The following is a 16,621-nucleotide window of genomic DNA, read 5'->3' as shown; positions in this document are numbered from 1 at the left end:
GATCCTAAGTCCAGAGATCCCACTACCACTTTGCTGGGGCAAGAGCGATGCAGCTCTTCTGTACAGACTGCAGCAGGACATGAAAACATTGGGGAAAAGGAGCTACATTACTGGGGAAGAAAAGGAAGAAAATGACAATGGGTAAAAATCAAGACAGTGAGAAAACACTGGCAGCAACACAAATTAAGAATTCTGAACAATTCTGAGAATATGAATTCTTCAAAGGAAGAGAACTCAAAAAGCAGAATTCAAAACAATTTGTTTTTATTTCTTCACATCCCTTTTAAAGCAGGCAGTTTTGTCACCAGAGTCCCTTAAATCATTCACAGATGAAGAACCACCGCAGTCTGGGTGAGAAGGGACCCAGAGAGTTTACAGATCTTTTAAAATAATATCCTTTTACTTGCATCAAGGTATTTTCAGTGCTGTCTCCATTACTCTTTTTGTTAAACAGCTTGTAACCAGCAGTAATCTTTTATCTCATCCAGAGCCAGTTCTTCACCTGGTCCTATCTGTCAGAAGAGTTCGCTTTCCAGAACATTTCTCTTAAGACAAGTGACAAGACTGTTTACATTTTGAAGAGATGAAGCTATTCATCTTGTTCAGTTCATCATTTAATGTATTAAATCACAAGGGCAAGACGTTAACTCTTGGGGAAATACACTACCTGAAAGGAGACGGATGTTGCTTGTGCTCTGTTCAGCACAAGACAAAAATCAAGTAAAATAAATCAAGAAAAAAAATCACTACCTCTTTTAAGATTAAAACTTCTATATGCTTGTTCCCACATATCTAGAATAGTTGTATGACACGCTACCTTTTTGATCTCACATTTGGATAAACTGTGAGCTTCTGCTCTATGTAAGCAGGAATTCCCAGCAGCAAAGTCTTTGAGAAATCATAAATCTCAAACTGGTTACTACTTTAAACTTCAACAGATTTACTTTCTGAACAGAGTTATGATTCTGTTTCCATGCGAGGATAATTGCTAATGGCATTTTACAAATAGTTAACATTTGGTCTTAATTGACTTCTTGCTGCTGCCTTGTGCTGTCGAGACACAATCCAAATGCAGCTGTTATGCTGAAAGCACACAAATACACTTGGTCTTATAAAGTTACAAGAGACACATGTTTTAAGTAATTCTACATAACAGTTACCTGGTGGCGTTTGACAATATCCTTTAATTTATTAGCCAGCTTCAGTTCTATATCTGGAATGAGGTAGATGGTTGGTCTACTCAGACAGTTGTTCTAGAGGAGGGAATAGGAAATTAAATAAGAAATTAGTAGGCCATCTGTGACATAAACCAAAAAATTCCTGTTACAATCACCAATGCTTGAAAAAGCTCAAAAGGAACTGCACGTATCAGACAGGGACGAGACATTAATTCCAGCTCCAAAATCCCTACGACAATATTAGTTCCCTTGTAACCTCCCTACCACAGCCTTATTGTGTGTTTACATCTGGACTCTGCAGATTTGCTGTTAGTCCTGTCAGAGACATTATCATGGATGAAGGAACTCAACCCACTGTAGCTGTTCTTATGTTCCCACTTTCACAAAAGCATTTTTAATGAAAACTGTGTCTTGGATTACAAAGAATTTTTGACAGGTTCTGGAAGACTTCACAGGAAAAGGAATTCATCTGCCATGCAGATTTGTGCACTTCTACAGTCTACACATACATTTGTTCTATTTGCAATTTTAACATGTACTTTATGTGTTAAAGCAGCCATCCAATAGTAATACTTCTTAATAAGGAAGTATCATTTATTTCTGCTGTCCTTCCTACTATTTCCATTTTTGACAAGCACCTGAAAGTTACATTTTTACTATCTTATTTGAGTATAAGCCACAGGTTTTTGACTTTGAGAAAAATACTCTGTTATTCACATGCAGCATTAAAAAAAAAAGGAAAAAAATAACTTCAAATCAGACTTCACGCAGCTGTTACCTACTACCTTCTGGTAGTAACCCTGTACATTTGATAAAACAAGTGAGAGTCTAAAATGCACCCCCAGATGTTACAGATGAAGCTCTTCAGTGGATCACAACCAAGGTACACGTGCTAGTGAATCACTTTCCCTGAGCACATGAACACATGCAGAGAAACTAGTTGGTTTTGTACAAGTTTCTTGCCTGCACTAGTGTTTTCTCAATGTTCATGAACATCTCCACGTTTCGATCCATTCGGGATGGATTCTGCAGGTCAAATCTCCGCCTGTTGAAGGAAATGATTCAAAAATATTAAAAAAAATAACTTTCCTCCATTCAGTAGTAAAGAATCTTTCATGTTTGACATAAAAAGCAGTATACTGCGGTAGCTATGTAACAACATTTGAAGCACGATCAGAAATATTTTTGCTTCACTTGGTAACTCTCACAAGAAAAAGAATCACCATGAAGCAATCAGCAAAATGCAACTGATTTGTGAAACGTTTAGGAAACGTGAAGGTCAAAATTGTCCAGCAAAAACCCTGTAGCAGGGTTGTGCATTCCACTACAGTTGCAAAGGATAATTAAATAGGGAACGTAATCGAATATTCAAGGTAGGTTTCAATGACTAGAGGGGGAAACTCGCGAACAAGTTCTTGTGTTTTCCTTATTTTTAGTTGCACCCACCCACCAGTCCCAGATGCTAACCCAGGAACAAAGAGCAACCCATTATATGGGATCTCCTGAACCACAGACCTGCCTGAGAACACCCCCACCCCCAGCATGTAGGTCGCTAATAATCCATGTCAGCATTTTACAATCGTCTTTATTGGACTCTGGTGCTTTCAAGTTCCCCACTTCATTGACAAAGTAATCAAAAACTCTGGAAATAACGGTGCGGGTTTAAGAAATGGAGGGAGTGACACAGCCTGAGACTTTCTACTGGGGAGGAAGAACCCCGAGAGCCCTCAGCATGTGTTCTGCCAGGTCCCCCGACACGTGCAGAAGTCATGGATGAAATCACCTCAGCTGAAGAACTGGAGCAGTGTCCCCAGAGAACTGGAGAGGCTGGACAGTAAGGGCACCAGTGCCACAGCTCAGCACCTGCGTTGGCACCGACTCAGGGCCACTAAATGGGTACGGGGCTGCTGGGGCCTCAGAGGGATTTGGGCCTGACCCCGCACACCTCAGCACGACGGCATCTTTGGATGATCAGCTTGGTGACTCTTAGGTGTCAAACACTGCCTGGTGCACTGCTGTGCTGCTAGTTTTGAAAAAAAAGCTGTCAATAAGCCTGAAAATGCACTTAACCAGAGTGCTGAGCTGGCGGTCGGGGCGGCAATCGGGATTTTAGCACAAGATGCTACTTAATGCAGCGAAGGAGCCGTGCTCTAATTACCCAGGGGTGACTGACAGGCTGCTTTCACTTCACACCCAACTTCAAGCACAAGAATTTATTGCTGCAGCCGCATCCTTAATGGCACTTTCTTTTAAACACAAGCTTGTTTCCAGTAACACAGCAAATCAATCTTTAAAAGTTCATAAATATACAATGAAGGTAACCAAAGCAAAATTGATTTTGAGGCACAAAATCCATTACTACCCAAAAATGGCATCCCACCAGCATTACACTACTAAATTTAACAGACCCCTCTCAGCTGAGGCCACCACGTTTTTCTTCGTGAGGCTTTCTAGTATTTTCAAAAAGAAGTTGTCCAAGCAGGTGGCACCACATAAATATGCTGTAGCGTTGGGCAGCACCAGCAAACATCCGCTATTAGTCTAAGCCTGTTTCTATCCTCAAATGGACTCTTAGGACCTGGCAAATAATTTAATGATAACATTTGACATGTTTATTAGAATCTTCTTGTAATTTTAAAAGAAAACTGTGACCTCTCTAGACTGCGTTGTGCATGTTGAAAGCTCAATGCTGACTTCTAGAAGTAGAAGTCATCAAGAAGTCTGCCAGTTCACTGCACAACACAACTTAATGCATTAAAGTATTTTACACCTAGATGCACAGGATTTTAAGAGCCAAGATCTTCTCCAGGATTTGTGCACTGACAGCTTTATAGCCTATTTAAAATGTATGCTTCTCAGGTAAGTGTAACAGAGCTTCAAGGAAGTGAAAGAAAACAAATGCCAAATAAATACAAACTATTTTCCAAGACACCCCAAAAAAAAATCTTCAGTAGCCGTGAAACAAAAGACATTTAAAGCATTCAAGGTTGACCAAAATTTTTACGTTTGGTTGCCTAAAATCTACACCAGATTCACTTGATGCTATACATGCCCCCAGACTTTTACCTGCTTCTGAAATCCATACGTTAAGAGAAGCATGTCAATATATTAAGAAATAACACTTCGTAGTTGCCCATTTAGATAAAATGGTAGTACCAATTCTCTGTCCTCAGTTTAACTGATACCCTCTGGCAGGTTTTAGCCAACAACTACGTGAATTGCAGTGATAGACAAGGTATGTCCAGCTGCACTGGATAAGTGCATTTTTGAGACATACCTATTATGACGAGGAAAGGTACTTCTCCTATAAGACAGATCATTCACAAACAGGTTAAGCAAGAGCGACAATGCATACCATTAAAAAAATATATCATATTTCAGGCAAAAACACCACATATTATTTGGTTGAGTCAGTGAAGGATACATTCCAAGATCTAAGTCTGATCCACAGAGTTAAATTCAAGTATTACTTCCCTCTACATCCCACATGCACAAACACAAGGCACTACCCACTAGTTTTGAGGAATCAGCAAGAGAGTGAGACGAGAGGAGGCAGCTGTGTATCTGAGCTTTGCTGACAAATTTCAATGAATGAAAACCAAATTTGTTAAGGAAAGAAAGCGGAATGTTTAAGTATTTCCTACTCATGAATATTTAACTCCTTTGCCTTAAGGCAGAAAGGTAGCAAGGCGCTCCTGAAAGAGACGCAAACACAGAACATTACAGATATCACATCCTGGGTGTTGGCAATATCAGAGTAGGGGGAAAAAAAAAGACTAATGGCTTTCTGATATAACCATCTTAGAGAGCCAATTAGCTGATAGGAGTATAAACAACTCCTGAAAAACAACCAGCTGTACTAGAATAACTTGATTTTTTGCCTTTTAATTTGCTCTTGTGGGCCACAGAAACAGTCAGTTCCAGGAATGCTCTTACAGGTCTGCACAACATCAGATCAAGAGCTATTAAAATTCATGTACGAGAACAATCTCTGCTTACTTTTATCTCATGACTTCTCATCCTCAATTCTTTTTCCCATGTTCTCAAATACCATAATTCATGCTACTGCCTTCTTGTAAAAATTATACTTTAGAATTGAACAAGTCAAACCACCACTGTGATATCACATTAATACTTTTAATACTAGTGTCAACAGCTACATGGGCAGTGTCTGAACTACTCACGTTCCTCATTTATGGAGGTTGATAAACAATGGATCACTTTGTATTTATTACTTTGTGATGGTGACGATTCGTATTTTCCTAGCCATAACTAAATCCTATAATCAGTACAGTAAGATATATTTGTATCTTACAGCTGGAAAATAAATTGTAAGATAACCAGTTAATTTGCTCAGTTATACAGCACATAAACTGTAAAAAAAAAAAAAAGTCTCAAGTTTGTAATTAACTCCCAACCTAGAAGTTCAAGAGCTCAAACTTGGACAACTTGTCTTTAAATTTAGGAGTGAGGGCATGTCTTTAAAAAAAAAAAAGCTATCATCCGCAAAACGGGAAAAAAAATTCCTCTTCCCATCTCCAACTCCCTTGCCTACCCAGTTCTCCAGAAAGTATTAAATCTCGAGTAGGTTGCATAGCCATTTCATGTGCTTAATTTCATGCAGAAGGTGTATAAATCAAAATAAAAACTTACCAGCCCTGTTCATTCTTATATTTGTAAGCAGCACCAAGAATGTGACATAATGTACCTCCAGCTTTGAAATCCATGAAGCACTTTGCCTAGAGCCAGAAAGAAAAGTGAGAACAGTGACATTCACTTTCATGTCATCATCTTAACAATGAATACATACTTGGCAGCTGAGTTTCAGACATCTACACCTTGTCACTGTGTGATCTGCCTTAAAACGCTAAATCCAACTCATTTCTTCACTCTCACGAACAGGTACTCCGACAAGAAGTGAAATTCAACAGCAGCAGCAGGACAGAAAGCTCTGCTGAGTCTCACCGAGCCTGTTCTCTGAAGTCACGCAGGACTGCTGCCTACACAGAAAGGCACTTTTTTTCCCCTAATTTTAGTTTGGAATTCTCTTTGCTATCTTGCTAATATCTCCCGTGACGATGTTTGTATATTCTTGGAAAAAATAAGTTACTGTCAAGTAATCTTAGCAATGGAGGAGAACTGGAGAGCTCAGCTACAGCTGAGCCAGACAGAAGCAGCACTGGAATCTGTGTTAAGCATGGTCCCCAGGGTACTGACATGCCGTGGATCTGAAGTTCTCAATACACAATTTGGAACAGGAAGGAGAAAGACAAGCAACAGCATTTATGAACTAAACTGGTTAAAGAAACTGACACGTCATGATTACAGAACAAATTAAAACTGTTTCTGTTCACCAGGCCTTCTCTCTACAGTTACAGATTGTTTCCAAAAGGACTAATAAATCAATTTGACTGAACCACAAAAAGAAAGCGATTTAAGTTTATTTAAGCCATGTAATTAGTTACAAACATGAACTTCTTTCTAATAACTGCGGCGCTGCTCTTGGCAACTTTTATACAAAACCAGGACTTTCCAAGAGTTTACTTAGGCAAACAGGTCCATTCCCCAGGCAACTTCAGGCACATCTAAAGAAAGCTGCTCTAATAATAAACCCAACCGATAAAATTAGGCCAGTCAGTCACCCAGATAAGCTTCCAGAGCAGAAAGGCACATTCTGCCTGGGTGTCCGTGTCCCCTGGCAGCCTGAGGAAGGATGCAAGCCCACGCCTCACAGCCCTGGGGCAGCGCCTACCCCAAGGGGCCTGCTGCCGAGACCCCAGCCCCACACTGGAAGGGGAAATTAAACCCATCCTCCCTCAGGAGTGCTGAACACACCAGGATCTGTCTGGTTTATGTTTCTCAGTTAAAAAACTCACACAATTCTGCAAACAGAACTGGGAGCGGCCTAGTGGCTGGGCTCCAGACAGCAGTGGCTGCCTGCGAGCTGCCTTCTGAGGAAACCAAGGGCACACAAAGAGGGAGGCACTGCACACCCATGGCAGCTTTGGGGCAGCTTTTCCTAATCAGAAACATTTCTGATCTAGCTTCTAGCTTACTTTTTTCAATCAGATTAGGTAATTTTCTTTAACTCAGTTAAATGACGCTTCAGGAACGTTTGGTAACACAGAACGAACACCAAAGGATCGCTGGCAGGGGAGGGAGGATTGGGCACACACAGAACAAGCACGACACACATTTTTCAAGCTATCCTCGTGGCATTACTGACAAGCATCTAAAATTCATTCCTCAATCAGGAAGCTAATATGGGAGCATGGGAACTAAACGAAACATTGCCCTCCTTGGCTCTAGGGCTGCTGGTGGAAAGAAAAGCAGTTCTGTGAGGTATCTGATACGCCAGCGTCCAAGAACAACATAAACAAAATCCTTCACAAGCACTCAACGAGAGCAGAGCCGCTCCCGGCCTCCATCTGTTGAGAGCCCTCCTGTGTGCAGAGAGAGGTCAGGATCCAAGGCGACCACACACGTACCTGAGCTCGAGCCGCCCGTGTTTCAGCACTATCCTTAGCGACCTCAAGTCCCTTATGGGCTGATCAGGAGCCTGAATTACAGCTCTTTCAGGCTGTAATTCCTTCCCTGGAGTATTGGCTGTCTTACCGGTGGCTCTGGGAGGTGTTGGCCGTGCCAACACGCACAGGAGGTCCGGCCAACACCTCACTGTGAAGAACAGCACAAATTCCCCTCACAGACTGGCGTCCATTCCTACTGCCTCTAGCAGGACCCTCTTATACTAGTAGCAGCAGCTGGTTTAATGAAAGGAAAATAGCTTTTAGCAATTAGACAAAACTTGTTCTGCCGAGATTTAACTGTCAGCAACCTCCTACAGATTCCCCAACACTTCCACACAACGAAATCCAGCACAAGGCAATTAATGCCAACTGACCTCACAGCTTGCTGTCTTTTAAGAGTTAGTATCTTACCATTATCTTTGCTTGAAACATGCAAAGCTGTCTTTAAGACAATTAATCAACATTTTTGTATTTGAGAACTATTAAGGTTAGACAACATGCGTTTAAATGCAGTGATCAGAAGACAAGGACTGCAAGTACGCTGTATCAGTCCTTCATCTAACCCACATCCAGCTACAGATGCTTTCCTGTACCAAATCTTTGCCAACAACAGGAACTTAAGCTCAGAATTAACACCCTGTACAAAGTGCCAACTTGTTCCTGAAAAATGGGTACAGTTTTATGATCCACACTGCCAAAGCAAAGCACCACAGCATTCACCTCTGATCCTTTTCACCACCACTGAGATGCCACCAGGTCAGAATGGAAGAAGGTGAGCTACGTTTTAATGGCATCTCGTGGTGCTTCCTGGTATCTCCCCAAGCATCACAAGAATCCCCCAGTAAGTCAGTCTGAAAACTCTTTCTGGAAACAACATGCATGAGTTCACACTCTTAATAAGAAGTTACACAAGCAAACTGTGTCTGGAAAAAAAGCAACCATAAAATAATAAACAGTAGTACTCTATAAGTAGTGAAGCAAAGATAGAATTACTTTCATTTTCAGAAAACCTTTGGGTTAGGATACTAGAATGAGTTATAAACATTCCCAAGTGAATTTTTGTATCCAAGAGCATTCTAAGTTCCCAGCATTTTGTGGCAGTAAGTGAAGACCCTCCTGCTGTTGTCCACAATGCTTACAAACCCATTTATAACAGCTGTCTTGGCCCACAAAACCTACCCTAAACAAGCCAACTGGGTGCTTGATACCATGAGGATGCTGCAGTCCCTGCCCTCCACAACTGAAATCCCGAACTTACTGTCCTGAACACCTGCTGCACCCCTCTTCACCAAGTGTTTAAAGTTCACACTCATGTGGGCAAATCTTTTCATGGTGTACACGGTTCCAAGCACAACAGGGCTGATCTCTGAACATTATCACTAAGATAGTGCTGGGAATGATGTACCAAGTTTGAATTTTAAATGGTAAAAGCAATTTTCAAAAATATTATCTCTGTATACCAATATTCTGAGTGTCTAGAAAACTGTCCTAGACAAACTAGGTAACTATGCACTACCAAAAACACGGCATAGCCAATTTTTAGCATTGACAGCATCACAGGATAGAAGGTTTCACTGGGCATTTCTGTTGATTAAACTTGTTTGTTTTGGAAAGTGCACGTTATTCAGTCAATTTAGGGTGCATCAATCCAAATGGATTCGACTTAAGGTTTAGCAGATTACACAGAACGCGCACCACAAATTAAAACCTTCCCACAGCATTCAGGAAATCATTTCCAAACATATAGAAAATAAGCTGCGTTAAACTGAAAACCTGCTTTTCAAAAAGCAGCGTGCAATTTCACCCCTTCCAGAGGATGCACTGACAAAAGCTTCAGACGACACGCACATCTCCCCGTCACCTGGAAGCAGGCCAGCAGCACGGCCCCTGGATGAAGAACAAAATAGGCTATTGTAGCAGCAGAGGGTTAACCCCAGTACTCACAGGAAGCTTTGTGAAGGCAGGATTGGTGACATGTTTTCCAAAGGCATCTTCCTGGAATTGCAGCAGCTGCACCACCAGCCCAGCCAGCGTTTTATTGGTAGGAGCATCTGCTTGAACATACTGAAAGACAAAACACACACGCTCACTTGGAATAGAGGATAACACAATGCGAAGGCTGGTTTATTAATTCCCCAGAGCACTTTTCTCAGTTGCAGGGCACAGTTTAAGATTTAAGGATTGCTGGCAGGGGAGGGAGGATTGGGCACACACAGAACAAGCACGACGCACATTTTTCAAGCTGTACTCCTAAAACATAGGGACCTATCTGTGGATCATCATCAATCCACGACAGCCACTGGTGTTTTAAACAAATATTAACTACTTCCATCTGTTTCATAGATCCTACTAAAGGAACGGGCTAATTCTGGCCCACACATACCAAAGGCTTTCTGCTGCAACTTTAGCGTATGCTTTGCAACAACATGAACATTTCCCAAAGTTACACTTCTAACAGAAAGCATACATGGAAAGGGAAAAATCACAGCATGGAATTAAGAAAAAAAAATAGGCTGCAGAGTTTTCAGAACTTGTAGTATACTATATTCACTTACTAGATGTACTCTTCTCAGCAAGCCAGACCTCCAAGAGCAGAACAACCACTCCTTGTTCACATAGGATACAGGGCAGTATCAGCTACCCTATAGTCATTTTTGTACCATATCAGGTTCTCCTACAGCCTCTTAAAATAAAAAGAGCCAGAAAACCTGAAAAAATAATTTAAAACCAGAGCCAGAACCTTCAAAGGTTTAAAGGGGTGGTGTTAGCAGGAACTAAGCTTTCCAAAGTCCCGTCTATGTAGTGAAAGACACCACAAACATGCTGACTTTCCCATTCGGATGTTAAAGTATCCGACTACCTGAAGATTCGAGTTAAAACAAGCAGACATACACCTGAAAAATTCAAACTTCGCAACAAAGGGCACAAACACCCCGAAGACTCCCTCGGTGTCCTTCCAAAGCTGCATATTCCTTGCTCCTCCTCTCTCCCGCATGAAAGGAGGCAGTTGTGACAATTTTCTGCAATTAACAATTCCTATTAATTCCTGTCAGCTACCACAGAGATACGGAACAGCGATAAATCAGTCTTTATTGCTGTCAGAATCCAACCAAAAGTGAAGACGTTTGCTCTCAGGCTTTTTTAAAACCCCTACCCTCGCTCTCCTCCCAGCGAGCAACTATTTTTATACATATAATTTTCCAACCAGAAGCCCTGCCTGCTGTGGCTGAATTCAGAGCAGTTTTAAGCAATCTTTTGTTGAATTACAGATGCCAGGCAGGACAGTAAATGCAGCACGTGACTAGCCCAGATGCCTCACTTAATCCAGCATCTGCACTTCCAGCCCCTCGCCAGGTGCTGCGGCTCGGCGGGGAGCGAGCCCCTCTCCTGCCTTTGTCACGGGCAGCAAAACCCTCCAGCAGGGAGGCACAGAACAACGCTTCCCCTCCTCCTGCTGAATCTGCCAGAACCCTTTTTCATGAAGGGCTGCTAAACCAAGAAGGATTACTTCCATGCATACAGCGTTGTGCATTTTTAAAGCTGTTAATTAATATTTTTTTTGTACAGGTTTAGAACAGGCGACTGTCGCACCCAGGATGTGCACAGATGCAGCACGTCACAGCTAGCAGCCCTGAAGTCCCCATCATTTTGGGCATTCAACCCCACACCATCACCTTACCCAAGTCCAAATACAACCCTGCCCTCGCAGCTCAGCCGGGCCCATCACCCTGCACCCAAACACAAATTCGGAGGGGCAGGCAAAGCAGGAACCTGCTGCACCACAGACCTGAGATCTGCACGAGCATGAAAATAAAAGCACAGCGGATGAAACAATCCCAATCCTATTAAATAATCCCGTTCCTGTTACCAAAACAGCTTTGGTCTTGCAGATGCTTGCACGCCGTACCTGTTAAACATCCAAAAAGCAGAACTGCTGCTTCCAACTTTAGTCCAGCTACCTCGAGGTGGAACCGTCCACCCAGCTACCCACAGCACTCTGTGTGCATACATACATCGAGGGATGTAGAATTTTTCCCCAGTAAAACAGAGTACACTGTGACAGCACACCTTTAGCATGCGCAGGAGGCACACTCCAGGTAGATTATAAAAAAAATAATACAGAAGTGGCTTTTGTGCATCTCCTCTGAAGCCACGCAACAAAACAATCATTGACCCCAAACCTGCATTCAGCTCACGCCCTTCCCACCCCATTTAGTGTACTTAAGCTCACAGCTTCTTTATGGCACTAAACCAAAGCCTCGTTCTGCCTTCTGCATAATCCCCTAGGTACAGTTATCTCGGCTCCTGCTCTGAGGATCCCACAGGAAGGTAACTCAGGAAAGAACCAGGGAAGAAAGCTCTTCACACAAAGCAACAAAAACAGAAAATGAGAACTGAGGAGGGAACATCCAAGCTGGGGGTTTCTTTGTCACTTGCAGCTGGGAGTCAGCACTGCCAGCAGCAGCAGGGGACACGTGGCTGTGATTTAAGGGCTGAGGAGCTCCCGTTGTAACACAGGACTCAGGGCAGGCAGGGCCAGCACCTGTCTGAACAGAACCAAGTCCAAGAGGTGAGATTTTGATACTGGCTTCCTGCATTTTTCATAACATTTTCCCTCAGAAAGGCACGTTGACATGAGCGTGCCTGGGAAATGCAATCTTAGACCTGAGTTCTCAGGCAGCTGCTCCCTGCGGCACCGGCTGGAGGCTGTCAGAAGGCAGGCGCTGGGAATCCCCCGCTGCCACCCTGCTCTGCCCCTTCTTTGTGCAGGAAAGGCACTTCCCTGCCTGAGGTTTCCCCTGAACGAGGACAAAGCCTTCAGAAGGAAGCACAAGAACCCGGACCTCTCGTTCATCACGCACACCAGCCGGGAACACAAACGGATCTGGCTTCGTAGGCTGTAGTGAAACAAAATTAAGGCGGATAATTTCCTGAGGGATTCTCAGGGCTGTCGGGGGAGCACAGAAGGCTGAAGTCCCAACACACCTGCACTGCTCTGCACAGCAGACGGAAGCAGAGAGCGATTCTGCAGCAAATAAAGACCTTTGAACAATGAATTCTAGAAACGATGGACCAACAGCTTTGGTGTAAGAGGGTTTTGGTCAAGGCTGCTCTGTACTGCACACCTCCCTGCCAACTACAAGCACAAAAAACACGACGCGTCGTTGAGCTGCGCTGGCATCAAACAGCAACCACACACGCTGGGAAGCCTTTTAGTGTAACTCAAGTCATCCAAGAACCACTGCATCCACTCCTAGCAGCAGCAAGCACTTACCTTCCCCAGCGAGCTCTGCCATTACGGCTGCACCGGACGAGCCCTTGCCGCAGACCCCAGGGACAGATTTGTACGTCCAGTTCTGATGTGGCTGCTAACCTTAAATCACCCCGTTACGGCTCCACGGCGTAGCCCTGACACAAAATCCTTTCCTTCTCCCAAACAAAGAACATTTCAGCTCAAATAGCTAGGTAACGGGGAAGGGAAAACCAGCATTAAAATACTTTCATTTAGCTTATGGCTCTTTTTTTTTTTTTAAGGGTGAGAGCACAAAAGAGCTCCAAACACGAAGGAAAACCTCCCTCCTATTAAACCACACTGCCAAGAAACACCCGATACGGTCAGCACCCCCGGTTCAGCTCGTGGCAAAGCAGTGGGTGGGTGGCTCCCAGCCGAGCACCCAGCACCCAGACCCCTGCCCCTTCCCAGCACCGAACACCTGAAGTTGTAAAAGTGGGTCCTAAATATTCAGAAAAACATCTGGGCTGCCAAGCCCTACCTCACACGGGTTAGTGTCCCTACAGACAGCCCGTGCTCTGTCTTCTCCTCTAACTCCTTTCCAAGGCAACATTCCCCTTGCTCTTTAAAAAAAGCAAACAAAACACCCCCAAAAACGTTTTTGCAGCCTCCTGTCTCAGTGGCACGGCTTTTGGAGCCAGGAAGTAGCCACATCTCCCAGAGTGTCAAGCTGGAGATGCTAACGCGCGGGGAATGGTCCTCAGGGACTGCAACTGTAAGGCTGGGGTTATTCTCCATATCCTTCTCAGCACATGCAAAGTTAAAAAAAAAAAAAAAAAAGGAGGTATTTTAAATACTTCATGACAAGGCATTTCACATAAGCCATCTGTTGCTCAATGTCAAAGGAATTACTGAACACGGAACACCCGAGATCGCTGAGCGCTTATACAATAAGCGTTGCCCTGCTGTCCTCCGCTTTTAAAGTGCAAATTCCTGCTTCTAAGGGACACCAAACGCTATGAAATGGGACTCTCAGCTCCTCCAGGCCTTAAAACCCTGTCATGATTCAGACACAAGCCCCAAATACCCACACCAGGGCCTGGGACGAAGCGGGGTCCTGCAGCTGCCAGCCTGGGGAAACAGCACAAGGCGGCTTTCATGCACCACACGCAGCCAGGACGGGGCTGAAGGCTTCAACAAACAATCTCGTTTTCTGTCATCGTATCTGCCCTCACAAACAGCGTGCCCCAACGTCCCTGCGCCCTGTAGCAGCACCCTTTACTAACCAGCCGAGTCCCCCCTGCCCAGCAGGAGCCCCCGGTGTGTTTTTGCCCATCGCTGGCTTCCTCGCTGCTGGCGTTTTGGCCACGGAGGAGCGGGGCAGGAGAGGTTTGTGCTGGGACAGCAGGACGCCCTTCTGCAGCAACCTGGGGTCACAGAACCCACGCCACTACCGTGACAAATTTATCACCAGCCACGCTGCCTGCGCAGCCCGTTGCTCCTGGTTAATAGTCTGGTTTTCTGCTACGCAGCACAAGCTGCCCGCACTACTATTTGAACCTCTTATTTTTCAAGCTGCACTTTAGAAACACGGAGAATTCTTGTGGATTTGAAGACCTGGCTAATCTGGAGCTGGGAAAGAGCAGATTCACAAAGGCAATTCTCTGTCCCCTTGCTGGCTGACTCCTGGACCTGGGCTGTGCTCGCTGCGGTTCGCTGGGTTCTCTCCAACACGGCCACGGCTTCCTCGGTGCCCCCGGGGCTGCAGACACCGGGCAGGCAGCACCGAGCTGGCACAGGCTGGGCAAGGTCAGCTCTGCTCACTGCGTGCTCTCCTGAAAGAGGCCGTGCGTGCACAGCAAAGCTGCCACCTGGGCTACAGGAAAACGGGATTAAGGGCGAAGCATCCACCACACAAAGCAGCACGACCCAGCTCCAACCAGAGCGTCCACCGGGAGCCTTGCAGACACTCTCTAAACCCCAGCAGCACCTACAACAACCACCCGTTTCTTTGTCTCCCCAACCAAGAATCACTTCCCAATTTTTAAAGGATTTTCCGCAGCGATATTTTGAAATCCATTTGCCCGGCGGGTGGAGGGGGGGGGGGGTTTCTTTACCCAATTTTAATTACCTCGCGGAGCCCACGGAACAAACAGAAATATCTAATCTTTACAGCTGGTAACGCCGATAAGTGCAGCCTAATTATGAGCGACGAGGGTTGCTTCGGAGCGTGGCACAGATAAGGGGTGTACGGGGCTGAGATCCGACCTGCGGGGCTCTGCTCGGGGGGCAGCACCGGGAGCAGCTCCTGCCAGCCGTGGGGACCCGGTGCTGCTGGACACCGGTACCAGCCCGGGGTCACTTCACACACCTGAGATATTGGATGTTCACGGGGCTCTTCCAGCTCGGGATCACGATGCTGCTGGCGGCCGGTAACGGCAGGGAGCAGGGGCGCTGCTTTTTGTGTTATGGTTTCTTACCAACAGCCACAAACCCGGAGCCGCTTTCCCAGCCGGTTTCGGAGCTCACAGCAGTGCAGGGCCCAGCCTGGAGCCGCTGTGCTCGTGTTGGAACGGCCGGGACGGGGACCGGGACCGTCCCCAAGCCCTGAAGCAGCCCCCCAGGCTCGGTTTGAGCAGCCTCAGGCTACCGGAGCCGCTCCTCTGGCCCAGTTTGAGCAGCCCCCGGGTACTGGAGCACCCCCAGTTACCAGAGCTGCCCCCTCCAGCCCCATTTAAGCAGCCCCAGGGTACCGGAGCCGCCCCCCCAGCCCAGTTTGAGCACCCCCAGGTACCGTAGCAGCCCCCCCGGCCCAGTTTAAGCAGCCCCCGGTACCTGAGCTGCCCCCCCGGCCCTGCTCGTCCCAAAGCAGCCCCCGGTTCCCGGAGCTGCCCCCCCCCGGCCCTATTTGACCCCCCCCCAGGCCCAGCCCCCCCCGACAGCCGCCGCCGCCTTTGTTCGGGCCGGCCCCCGCTGCACCCCCCGCCCTTTAGGCCAACACCCCCTCAGGCTCCCGGTGTCCCCCCGGTGGTGTCCCCCCCCCACAACCCCTCACCTTCTTGTAGTGCTTCCCGAGCCAGACGCGCACCGAGTCGAGCTGGGACACGGTGTCGGGGCTCTCCCAGAACTTGCCCGTCGGGCCGCCGTCCTTCCGCCGAGCCACCGACAGCGCCGCCAAACCCGGGCCGCCCCCAGCAGCCGCGGCGGCCGCCGCTGCCGCCGCCACAGCCACGGCGGCCGCCCCGGGCCCCGCTCCTCCTCCTCCTCCTCCTCCTCCTCCCGCCGCCACCGCCGCCGCCATTGTTGGCCTCACCGAGCGCCGCCGCCGCGGCCCTGCGCCTCCCCCCCGCCCCGCGCCGCGCATGCGTCGAGCGCCGCCCGCCCCGCGCTCCGCCCCCGCGGGGGGGACCGGGAAACCCCGCCCCGCAGCGCCCCCCCCCACCCCGGCTCCTCACACACACACACAGAGGGCGCGGCCGCCATCTTGGCGCCTGCGCTGCGCCTCACGCCCGCTTCACCCCTCGGGGGGCTGGGTCGCTTCACAGAGCGGCTCGTGCTGGTTTTTGAGCGTTTTTTTGTTTTGTTTTGTTTTGTTTTAAGGAAGAACTTCTTTACCGAAAGGGTTGTTAGGCATTGGAACGGGCTGCCCAGGGAAGTGGTGGAGTCACCATCCCTGGAGGACT

At 46.7% G+C, this 16,621-nt stretch overlaps 1 protein-coding gene across 2 annotated transcripts in view; it reads right to left on the bottom strand.

Annotated features, from left to right (window-relative positions):
• SMARCC1 (SWI/SNF related BAF chromatin remodeling complex subunit C1) overlaps positions 1–16,302 on the bottom strand; it is a gene marked incomplete at its 5' end in the record, with an annotated part of 82,047 nt that extends 65,745 nt beyond the window's left edge. For both annotated transcript variants that reach the window (XM_084282207.1, XM_084282208.1), the window contains 5 exons: positions 1,161–1,253; positions 2,142–2,223; positions 5,832–5,917; positions 9,650–9,769; positions 15,994–16,302. In XM_084282207.1, coding sequence (XP_084138333.1) covers positions 1,161–1,253; positions 2,142–2,223; positions 5,832–5,917; positions 9,650–9,769; positions 15,994–16,302 — 690 coding nt within the window. The remainder of the gene's footprint in view (positions 1–1,160; positions 1,254–2,141; positions 2,224–5,831; positions 5,918–9,649; positions 9,770–15,993) is intronic.
• Positions 16,303–16,621: the final 319 nt, after the last annotated feature.

The sequence above is a fragment of the Netta rufina genome (genome assembly GCF_964035555.1).
Source record: "Netta rufina genome assembly, chromosome: 2".
Lineage (NCBI taxonomy): Eukaryota > Metazoa > Chordata > Aves > Anseriformes > Anatidae > Netta > Netta rufina.
This window is presented reverse-complemented; position numbering and strand designations above follow the sequence as displayed.